General features: G+C 39.5%; 1 protein-coding gene across 1 annotated transcript in view; it reads right to left on the bottom strand.

Moving 5' to 3' along the window:
* The window catches only part of cpxm2 (carboxypeptidase X (M14 family), member 2), a 28717-nt gene extending 24059 nt beyond the window's left edge, over positions 1-4658 (bottom strand). The window contains exons 1-2 of the mRNA XM_039789323.1: positions 3848-4658; positions 470-571 (exon numbers count right to left, since the gene is read on the bottom strand). Of these exons, the coding sequence (XP_039645257.1) occupies positions 470-571; positions 3848-4130 (385 nt within the window). The 5' untranslated portion in view covers positions 4131-4658. The remainder of the gene's footprint in view (positions 1-469; positions 572-3847) is intronic.
* Between the last annotated feature and the right edge of the window lie 7932 nt (positions 4659-12590).

Here is a 12590-nt window from a genome sequence, read left to right as displayed (position 1 = left end):
ATCAGGGCAATATCACCACGTTCAGAGCTGTGGAAAGTCTGAGGTCAAAGCACATGTGCTTTGCCCTAAATCACGCTCTCAGTCGAGCGAGTTTAATCTGTCATCAGACATGACAGGAAAGCTACTGGGGCATCCTGGCTTCAGTTTAGCAAATATACCATGATCCATGGAAACCAAACACAATGCTTCATATTCAAAGACGACATCAGTGCCTCTGTGGCTTGACTCCACTTCTGAGAGGCTCATCTTATATTGCCAGACTTTTCCTCTGAGGGAAAATATGTTCTCTGAAAAGCTCTTCCCCTTTCCAAAATATTTGTCATCTGTGAGAGAGTTTGTTTTTCTTTTCCCATCCTAACGGCTCCCGTGAAAGTTAAGAAATGATCCATGCACATCGGAGAGAAGATGAATTTTCATGAGATCATAAATTTCCCATAACAAGTGAGAGTGTCACCGGTTGTTCACTCACCCTCTTTTATCGAGTTGTATTGTCCTTCTCCCTCTGAGATGCTGTTTGGGGTTTTCAGGGCGCTCTTCTTGTTCTTCTCAGCCTTTTTGTTGGCTGTTTTCACTGAGGAAGGAAATGACATTAATGCGGGAACAGAAATAAAACTTTTTTTTTCTCCATTTGCTTTGACAGGTCCAATTACATTTAAAACTGCTGATTCATTGTTGTTAAAGGGATTGTTTGCACAGGACAAAACTTTGGCTGGATTCAGCCCTACACACATGGATAGAGTCAGAATTGGGTCCTGAACCAAGAGACACTCTTTAGAAAACATACTCTAAATAAACTCTATTGCTCCTACATTCAATCACAGTATGTCTCCCACTCACAAGGGCAGATGCTCATTTAAGATATTTAATACAGTAATACAATGTACAGTGTAAGATCACTGCCTCAAGGTTCAAATCAGTCACAGGGGCAGGAGTCATGGAAGGGAGGCGTGTGCCTTTTATTAGACTGAGTGTCAGGTCAGGATAGGCCCCACGTGATAACAATCCTTCTCACATCTGAAAGTCTTTACCCTCATTCTGGGGACAGGGTAAATCCTCAACAATGCTCCGAGCTGCATATGTGGTTCAGCGTAACGGATATAGAAGGCTCTAACATATGACCATTTAGACGGTGGTGAGGTAGAGACAATGTTCATGCCTGTAACACAATAAACACAAATAAATGTCCTGTATTTAAAATTCTACTTAAGTTACACCACACGTTTTAGAGTTTTAAGGTTTTGTAATGAAGCAACAAAAACAGCACTGCAAGGTTTTTCATCTGTTCCCTGTTTCTCCACGTTTTGGACCCGTGCAACCATTATGTAATGCTTTCAGATCAGTTGAAAGTCTCCACGCTAATCCAAAGTTATTAGATCATTTAAAACATGTATTAGGTTTTACCCAACAACAAGCTTTTGATATGTGCGTAAAAAAATCTCCAAATTGGAAAAATTCAAGAACCGGCAGCCCAAAACTGTACTTAAAGCTGCAATAAATGAATTTTGTTTTTTTTTGTTATATTTGTTTATTTATTCACTTTGGGGAAGCAGAACACAGTACTGACAATTTAAAAGTTGTTATGGCAAACATGTTAGAAAGCAAATTAAATAAAAATGTATTCATTGCCAAAAGTTATTATGATGAAGATGAATAATTTTATTTCGGTTAACATACAGTACATGGAAGAAATAATTATTTTCCACAATTTGCCAGCGTATCGAACCGAAAAAGGAATAGGCTGAAGCCAAGTCTTAGTAATTTCACATTTTTATTGAATTACTTCATAACCCTTAATTATTTTAGATTTTAAAGCTTTTTTGAAACTCAACAGAGACGTACACATCATTAAGTTCATTCCATAATTTAACCCCAAAACTGAAAAACATCTATATTTTACATTAGTCCTCACTTCACCAACTTCAAAGATAGAGAACCGTTTTAAATTATAATTACATTCTCTTAATAAAAAATGAATACACACAGGAAGGCCATTGTTCACAACTCAAAAAAGTATTTCCAAATTTTTTAAATATACAAGATTAGTGCAGCTTTAAAGGAACATGCCAACTTATTCATTACACTCATTCACCGTACCCCCAGAGTTAGATACGTCCATACATACCCTTCTCATCTCCGTGCGTGTCGTAACTCTGTCTGGCACACCCACCGCTAGCCTAGCTTAGCACAGATCCTGGAGGTAACCGGCTCCATCTAGCCTACTGCTCCCAATAAGTGACAAAATAATGCCAACATTTGCTTGCAGCACACGAGAAGCCCCGTGGTGAGGAGCAGAGAGTAACAACGGTGCTTTTCAGGTGTTGCGCTAATCACTCCGCCCAAGTAGCAGAAGTAGCAGTGCTTCGCCTTTCTGAGAATATAGTTCCCAGTTTGTATACGGTTAGAAAATGGCTGTGTCTCATGTGACCTTGTTATTTGTACACCCTGTGACTATACAAATCACAACATGTAAATAGGAAAATGTTGGCGTTATTTTGTCACTTATTGGGAGCAGTAGGCTAGTTGGAGCCGGTTACCTCCAGGATCTGTGCTAAGCTAGGCTAGCGGTGGGTGCGCCAGACAGAGTTACGACACGCACGGAGATGAGAAGGGTATGTATGTACTTATCTAACTCTGGGGGATACGGTGAATAAGCTAAAGTCCCAATAAGTCAGCGTGTTCCTTCAAGTTCAGTGCATCAATTAATCTATTATTTACTTCCCGCCTGTGAGTTTCCAGTTTTTGTTCTACCATCAGCACACTGTCAACATGTAATTAAGTCCTGGCAGTAAGTATTCACGGGCCTCTAAAAAACAACAATATATCTTGTTAATACGATTCAGTGTGATGGAGATGAAACAAACAACTCTCATCAAAGGTAAGCAGTGACTTTTTCATATTTCACTGTTATCATATTCCTGCTCTATTCCCACCTGCAGCAGATATTCCTGCTGAGACACGTGAAGCCCGATGCCTGAAACATGAGGTCACTGTTGATACAGCTGCTCTAAATTATCTGCCACCAACCAACTGAAAGCCCTCATGCCTGTTACTGTCCTCCAATCACCTGGCAGGATCTCAAACATACCTACAAACCTGCTACTGCATGTGCTGAGAGTCCTATACAGAGAGCTTTAAGCTGTACATTTCTATGTACAGCACTACTGTGTCACACTGCTGTTGGAAAAACGTGGATTTCACATGTGTTCTGGCCCCTAAATGCAGTCCTGACCTCTGTAGTGGGTTAATCCTGCTGAAGCCACACAGAAACATGGCTCTGATCTATGCGTGAGGGGGGGAGGGAAGAAGACTACCTGAGGTCATAGTTATTGTTTTTTCTCTGCACATCCATCACCATGTGAATTGAATTGAAGTCTGAGAAAATGTAACTTTCTAAATATTACCTGCAACTTTCAACTCTGATCTTTCAGTTTAACTAAAAAGTTCACTGTAAAAGCATCATCTGATACAAAAAGCCACAGAAACAGGAGTTTTTTTTTTAATGAAATTTGTGTTTTACCGTTTAATCCCAAAGCACATCCTTACTAATTCTATTTTCACTTTTATTTTATTAAAATATTAATAACAATTTACCGGATAAAGCTTAAATGATTAGCCATACACTGTCATCTATAGTGGCAACACTGACTTATAATGTCACTTTAAAAGTTTCAGCAGAACTTTAGTTTACTTACTAAACTTTACTGTATTGCTGATTGGTTGCCCATGGCACTGTGAAGATGATTTTGTGAAGGACTTCTAAAAAAAGAATGACATTTTACTACTACTACTACTTAGAAAAGCAACACTTTCTCAAGTTGTCCTTCTAAAGAGATGGCAGTGCTTTTACCTGATTTTACATCAGCTCTGTTTTTTTCCGTCTGCGTGCTGCTGTCTGCTTTTCCCTTGGGCACTTTCTTGGCAGGCTTTTGGCTGGGGTGCACATGCCTGTCAGGTATCGAGGCCACAGGCTTCTCCAGCACTTGGACCTGGTTATACTGCTCTCTTGTCAGCAGCTCCTGCATGTAGTAATCCTCATCCTCACCGGCAGAGCCTTGGCTGAGGTCTGCAAGCCCCACGAGGAGTCCCAGCAGAGCCAGGGGGGTTAGGAGGCATAGGCACTGTCTTGTCATGACCCAGGGGATTAGCTCCAGCTGTGAGTCCTGATGCCGTCTCCAAAGGAGCCTGCTGCTGCTGCCGGTCTGCGTCCCATCAACTGCTCCCCTTCCTCTCCCTTCCCACTCCAACGCAGAGAGTTCACAAAGTTCTCAGAGCGCTCCAAGTCACTGACGAAAGCAGCGGAGCCAGAGGGTCCATGGACGCCTTAGTCTGGGAAAAATGCAGTGAGGGAGGGAGAACGACAGAGAGCAGGAGATGAGGGAGAGGAGAGGGAAGAGGCAGGGAGACAGACAGCACCGCTCTCTCCTTTAGATGCTGGCAGGTGACTCAAAAAGAAACCTTTTTTTCTTTCTCTCTCATAGATTCAAACCAGCCCAGGCTGCTGACACATTGCAGAGTCACTGTATTGACGTTGGCTTTGTGTGGGTAGAAGAGAAATAGGAATATAAATCTCTCTGGGATACATACATTGACACATTTAGGATCTGCTTTCATCTCCATCTCCTCCCACTCTGTCTGGGGCAGCTTTAACCAGAGGAAAGTTTCTTCTTTTCCTGCGGGGGAATCAACTCGGGGACTGCTCTTAACCAGTTTGCAATTCTCTGTAGCAGAGGCGAGTTTCCTGATCTGCGCAGGGGTGTGTTTTTTTTAAGTCCAAACTTGCACAAATTATGCATTGCCCAACAAATAGCAGCAGAAATCATCATCCACCCTGAACAGTAAATCACACTGGATGTACATCTGTCAGAGCTTAGTAAAAAAGTGCACTTATTGCATTGAATGTCTCCTAACACCACATCATATCCCTTTACTGGGAAAGCTAATTAACTTGTTCCTCTTCTTCAAGCTGCCTCATTGGCTGAAGCTGCTCGTGTTTCAGCCAAGACCATTGTAGTCTCTGCAGTAATTTACCCGTTAACAAGCGGCTGAAATTGAACTGAACAAACTCTCTGTGGAGCATCCAGGCACGTTCTAACACAGGGATGAAGCGATGCCCCATGTGTCACACCTCATCACATCAGCGCCGTCTGTTCCTCATGAAGCTCTTTCTCTCCTCTTCTCTCTCTCTCTCTCTCTCTCTCTCACACACACACACACACACACACACATACAGCAGCTGATGGAGCCTCACTCTCACAAGAAGACAAAGCCCAAAGCCAACACACTCCTGATTAAAACCATATTTTCCCAGCGAAAAATATTTATCTTTAAGTTAGATAAAGGTTTCATCACAAGGGTCCCAATGAGTTGTATCTGGCATTTAAGAAGCGTTTGGAGGTATTTCTAAGCAGAGACTATGATGTCTAGCCTTTGGCCTTAAATATTTAGTCATGAGGAGAAGTGGGATTCCACTAAACATTTGCACAACTAATAGGTACAGTTTTTGACATTTCATCAACCTAAGGCAAGACAAACTAAGGCAAAGATAATAATCCCTTAACAAGCCCTGCCTGGACTCTGCCCAATTTGAATGCACTGGTTCATTACACATAACTAATGCAGATAGACATTACATACAGATAAGTCTAAATAGGTTATATGGAAATCAGACTTTACACCTGAGACTATAGCTTCTGAATGGTGGCTAAAGGAGGCTGAGGCTGCAGGCTAATCACAGAACAGCAGGATCTGGAGTGGGTGGACAGCTCGAGGCAGGAAGACTCCATGCTTGGCTGGCACAGTCTTTTGTAGCAGGCATTCGCTGTTCGCCCACTCTTCATCTAGACTACACCCATCCTAAACTGTCTGGGTGGAAAAATGAGGGAGGAACGATGCGGGAGCATTTAACATCAAAGGCTCTGACACAAGAAATATCCTCCCTCCCTCTACGTACACCTTAAAACAACCACAACTTTCAAGTGTCAGGTCTCTCCAAATGCATGACTACACTGTAGCTGTGATGCTTGGAGGCAAGTCTACATTACAGGAGTGATTACTTTATGGCATTGTAAAGGATTTCTAAAACAGTCAGTCTGATCACCACCATGTGAAGATCGTAACGTGACAGATTTGGCTGTTTGTTGTGGTTTAAGGGCACCGACCACAAGGACTGAATAGGTTCTGTGATGCACTTAATTTTTAGGTGCTATTTGACCAAAATCTTAACTCTCATTCTCAGTTCTGTTGTCAAATTATGTTTTCACTATTTACTACAAAAATAAAGCCATAACTTTCTTTTAAATGCTAGCTTTATTTCCGTCCTATTCAGATGACTGTAGCTTGGTTTATTCCGCCCATACATTTCTGCCTTCAGTTTAAAATGCTACAGCAACCTGAACCCAGTTAGCATCTTTACAATGGTTACTAGTGCGTAATGCTAAATAAATGAACCCAAGCCAATCTTTTCTGAGATCCTTGTTTCCAAAATTACCCATATCATCATTCGAAACACAACTCATATGGGCAATTTCTGAGGTTTGTTTGAGTTTAGGCAACTAAAACCACTTAGTTAAGTCTAGGGGAAAATCAACCTATTAATCAAGCCTATGCATTGTATGTAAATTCCTTTCTGTGGCAATACAGGAATACAATATGAATACATTATTGTTGGATTTACTAATGTTGTGCAATTTACAAAATCAAACAAAACCCCCAAACTAAGAGAAACCATTGATATGGACCATATTTATCTTCCATTGGCTGCATTATCTCTGCCTTTACACACATGGCTTTTAGTTTAGAAGTTACTTAGACACGGTCAACATCCATTAAAGCATGAAATGTGTTTCTGTCTGAAACAGCCAGAATTTTCTGCATTCAAATACCTGCTATAGTCTGAAGCAAGCAGATCAAACAGCCGCTTATCAGGCTGTGGAGCAGAGCAGCTTGAGGCAGGGATGTTGTGACAATAGCTGTCTTCTCAGTGAAGAACACCCAAGGTGGGAGAGTGATGGCTCCTGCCTTTCTCCATAATCTCTTATAGTGAGAAAATCCCCGGCTGAATTCTCATTAATTGGACGTCAGTGCCCACAGTGACAGGTTAGAGGCTCAGTGGCAAATACCTCCCTGCTCCTGCTTTGGCAGCTTGTAATTGATGAAAATGGGGGACTGGTTTGAGATACAGAATCTGTGGGTGGAAAAAATAATGTCTAATGGTATTGTACTGTTAAGCAGGACATGGCAAGGCCAAGTGTTCCCTGACAGACAACGTGTAGTTAGTGACAATTGGGACTTACAGTGAGGAATAAAAAAAAGCAAATGCAATATCACACACTGACACTTTTTAAACATAACGGATTAAAGTCAGTAATGGTCCCACTGTGGCTTACAAATGTGGAGTTTTTTCCTTTTCGCTTGAGGGGAGGCTCTGATTAATGTGTGTGTAATCTCACACATTCTGTACACATGCACTGACAAAACTGTATGAATGCAAACACATTTTGTGATCATCCATCAAACACAACCTTGAATGTGTCAAACTGGCTTGTGTCCAATATTTCTAATAAATACTGAAGTTATGAGTTCAATGAGGACAAACAGGTACACCCCTGGTTGACAGGGACAAACCTGACTTGTCTTGTTTATTATTCACATGTCCGGCATAATGTAATACGACATATTTATGGCTCCAAAAAGTGGCAGATTACAACCTTGGATTTACTACTTTAAATCATGTGCATTTCATTATAGATGAATCTCAACTCCTGGCATTATTGATATGCGGACAGGCAGGGAAACTAAATATGCAAGCTAGATCTTGGTTCATCTTAAACTATAAGACAAATGTGCTGAATTTCCCTACAAGGATGACAATGGTGCTATCAATGTTTGAATTTCATGTTGATGCTTTGTACACTTTAATGACATAGACAAGGAAACAGGCCTGTTACATTGTTCTTCCGAGACTAATATTTGGAGGTTTGAAAGGCAAAAAAAACACTGTAAAACACACACATTAAAAAATAAATCCATTCCTGCATAGCTCCGGTTGTATACACTTCGAAACTTGGCTCAATTGTATCTGTGAACATTTCTGATCACAGAAAAAGGTATAAGGCTGGTCTTGGCTCTTAGCAATACTTCTCATGTGTCCATGGAAACTGTGTGAAACGTGGTGATGATCAATTTGTTAGACCGGCACACACGCAGAGCAGTATGCTTTGAGGCCACGTCCACACGTACCAAAACGATCTTTTTTTTCCCCCGTCTTCCCTGGCATCGTTTCAAGAACGTTTGCATCCAAACGGATCCATTTGTAAATGACTCAACACGCTACTTCATATTCCAGGCCTAAATAGGTGGTGCTGTTTCTGCTACAGAAATTCATCAAAAACGGAGAAGAAGAGGCGGAGCATGCGCATACAGCTTACACGCTGTATACAAGCAGACAGTAGAAGAAGAAACCAAAGAGCCCTAGTCATAGACATAATATGTATATGGCCCTAGTAACCCTAATAGGCTCAATATCTTCTCCAGCAGGAACACAAGCATGTAGTCCGCCATTGTTGTTGTTAGGAGATGTCGTTGCAGCATAAGAGGTCGAAGGCTAGAGGTCAAGGGGTGTGGCGATGACATCATCGATACGCAAGTATGCAGCTTTGCCGTCCAAATTAACGTTTTCGAATTTTTTTCACCCTGGGAAAGGTTTCAAAAAAATGCGTCTTCAGGCAGTGCGTTTACAGGATTCGTTTGGACGATCGGCCAAAACGATGCAAAACGTGCATTTACACCAAAAAGCGTTTCCGTGTGGATGGCCCCTGAGTCTTGAAATCCGTGTCAGCTTATGTTCTCCTGGTATCCTTCTTGGAACTTAAAAAATCCCTACCTGCTTTACCAGCCATGTCAAAGATATAAGCCATTTTTTATTGGTTTGATTATAATCAATATATTCAATGTGTTGACGTAGCAGGATATCACCACATAACAGTCCCTTGGTGATATTGCTTTGGTGTGTAATGCTGAAGCAGATTTCAGATGTTCTGAATCAGGTTCAGTTGATCCAGTTTCATTAGTTTTTTGTTTTTTTTTCGTAGACATGTTGTGTAACACTTTATAATAACCATTGCTAATAAATGGCAAATTGATAGTTAATTAAACTTAAGTTAATAGTTATTTTACTGTTAACTAACAACTAAATGATAATTAATAATATTTACTAATTATCAGTTATGCTATACTTTATTTTAACAGCTTGTTTTTGTTAACATCATAACATTTAGTAACACAGTTAATGATTAATAAATTGTTTATAAACCGTTAAATAAACATTATTTGGATGGCTATTATAAAGTTGCATCTGATGAATATAATTCCTTGTTAATGGTCAATAAATGTTTTGTAAAGCATCTATAAACATTATAAGGCTAGTTATTATCAGTGTACAAATAATCAAATAATCATCTCTTTTATAGATTGCCAAAAAAGATTTAATGGGGCCAAATAAATGTTACTGCTTTATAAACCATTTATTAATCATTAACTTATTATTATAATAAGCATTAGTTGCAACTTTACAATAGCCATCCAGATAATGTTTATAGATGGTTTCCAAAACAATTATTTGCCATTGACAATCTAAATGTATAAACTTATTATTTTATATTACACTAATATATTGCTAAAATAGCATAAATTAGGTTATAACATTACCAATAATAAGTAGACATTATTTAAATCATAATTTTATTGTTTGTTAACAGTAAAATAACTATTAAATGAAGTTTAAATAACTATCAATTTACCATTTATTAGTGATGGGTACAAATAAAGACATTTTGTACCTCCTGATTCTGTTCAGCACAGTAAGATGCTTTTTTGCCACATACAAAATCAAAGCAGACTCAAACCTAATATGTTGCGAAATGACAGTTATGAAACCATTTCTACTCAAGAAAGAAAACTCTCTAAAGTACAGTCAGTGATACATGATGACTGTATGATATTGAGAGAGAATTTTCACACATAATAGTGTAAGAAGAGATGAAAATAGAAGCCAGTTGCCCTTACGGTACTGAAACTTTACTCTTATTCCCAAATATTTGAAAGCTGCCATAATCTTTATTTTTGCATTAACTAAGGATTCAATTAATCTGTCAAGTTGGTAGAGAGCAAAACAGAGCAAAAAGCAGAGTGAATAAAGCAGAAGTGGCCATAACACAACTCCAAATGAATGCTAATGCATAAATAACCTACAGTTTACATGTTAACTTAAAACAAAGTAATAAGACAATGTTAGTGTTGTGTTTACAGCTTGTTTAGGCTGCACCATAATGGCCAAAGAATAAGTAAATAAAAAATAAAAAAAATAGTTTCTACAAATTTCAAAAGCAAATGTTATCTCTGGTATGCCAATAATATCTTGTCAACGTACAGAGTAAGCTGTTTTTCATGCCAATTGAGACAAAAAAGTAATTTGAACATCTGTCTTTTACACTGGCTACAACCTACTTTTATGGTTTTCTACTTTCTGTATTGGCTCTGTCCAGTTATAGCAATGCTTTATGATCCCTGCAGAAACTATTACATTTGTCATCCTACAATTTGGGACAATTTATTGTTGTTTGCAGTTTGGGGAGGTTGTAGGATGGACTCCCCTTTGGAGACCCTAAGGTTATGAAAAAGCTCTTTATCTATTCATCACACATTAAGACCTCAAGCTCCTTGGTAACATACGTCAGATTGACTTCTCGGTGGCCTGGATCTTGATGCGTTTCAGTACAGCCGGCCTCAGTTTCCTCCTTGAAAACGCTCCTTTCCTGAACACCTGTGTTTGTAATTATTTGTCCACATTCACCGCGGCTGGGCCAGGTTCCAGCTGAATGTGATCGAAACAGGCCAGATGTTCACATCTAATAACAGTATTTCATTTGAATGGCAAGAGAATCCTGATAGAAGCTTCAATTTACATGTTAAAAAAAGTTGATTTAGCTCGTTTGTTCTTTACTGCCATGTTAGTTTTTTGCTGTCCAAACCTATTGTCTCAGGGAAATATAAATCATTATCTTTGACTTTGTTGACACACTGATGACAAAATTAAAAGGTTATCGGTCTCTAAAATGCCAAGGACTTCTTCAATGTACCAACAAGGATTTGATAATACAGCTGTGCTCAGCATATTGACAGTGAAGCAGTGGTGCACGTTCTTTGGGCACCCTGAATGAAATCTGGTAGTTTAGCTGCTGCAAGGGGACAGTCCGCCCAGACACAGATGTAACCACATTAGAATTCTGTACTGTCCTTGTTGTGAAATGCTTGGCTGGACTCTGAGGTGGGAGTTAATGCAGAGCAACAACCCTGGATCCATTAAACCTTGTTGAACAATGACAAAACTGCAAGGGCACAAGGGGCCTGGGAGGACAGAAAAGAAACAAAGAAGAAATATCTGGTTTAGCACATCCTCCATTGTTAACGGTTTGATCTGATAAAAATAGCTGAATTGATAAATTCAGCCATATCGTCACTTGCCAAGAGTGAACAGAACGTGTTCTCATGAACGGGTTCGTATGTTATATGTTAACAATTCGTATTATGTCCAAGAAATTACGACTGCCAGCTGGTCACGTGATGACCGGTCACATGACAGTTAAGTTTAGCGGTCTTTACAGTTAAATTTAGCCGAGAAAAGGTTACAGTGAGGTAGGACTGGGCGATATAGAGTAAATCAGATATCACGATATTCTTGACCAAATACCTCGATATCGATATTGTGGGGATATTCTAGGGTTGAAAATTGGTGCTTTAATCTTCACACTTAGATTAACACTTAGATAAATAATCATCAGTAATGTGGCCATAATGTCTAAGTGGGGAAACTAGCTTTTAAAACTAGTAAAAGAAAACACTTATGTCATATCACAATATTACGATATCCAAAATCTAAGACAATATCTAGTCTCATATCACAATATCGATATAATATCGATATATTGCCCAGCCCTACGGTGAGGCAGCTACAGAGCACCGCAAGGGTGACTGTCCTTTCAGTGGCCGTTGCAGTTGAGTTTAGCCGACAAAACGTGACCATCATGTGGCATGACAAAACAGTTACGTTTAGGCACCAAAACGACTATCTATGATTAGAAAAGTCCCCTTAAGTCCCCCTTAAGTAGGGTGAATGTCTTGCATTTTCCCCGGGACATGCACTCTGCTCCTCCACTTGAATGCTCTGTGTTTTATGACCCACCCATCCACCCCAACCTCCTTTCTACGTGGAGCAGAGCGTTTTTATACAGCAGCAGTCAATGTGGTGCATACAGCAATAAATACGTGGAATACATAGGAATTACAGTTCATTACTTTTCGTAGCTATAAGATTCATGAGAAAAGCATGAACAGAAACATCGGGACAATTAATTAGGATGCAAACGTGCAGGAAAAGGAGTTCTTCTACATTTCCAAAGATTTTGGCTGCCCATAACTTTTTTTTTATGATCAATTTTTTACAGTTTTTTTTATATTCCTAAACATACAAAACAGACAAACAATGGAACAAGAAAGCTGCCCATAACTTTTAGAGTTTTAAAAGAGCCTGCAAC

Source organism: Perca fluviatilis, chromosome 21 (assembly GCF_010015445.1).
Source record: "Perca fluviatilis chromosome 21, GENO_Pfluv_1.0, whole genome shotgun sequence".
Classification (NCBI taxonomy): domain Eukaryota; kingdom Metazoa; phylum Chordata; class Actinopteri; order Perciformes; family Percidae; genus Perca; species Perca fluviatilis.
This window is presented reverse-complemented; position numbering and strand designations above follow the sequence as displayed.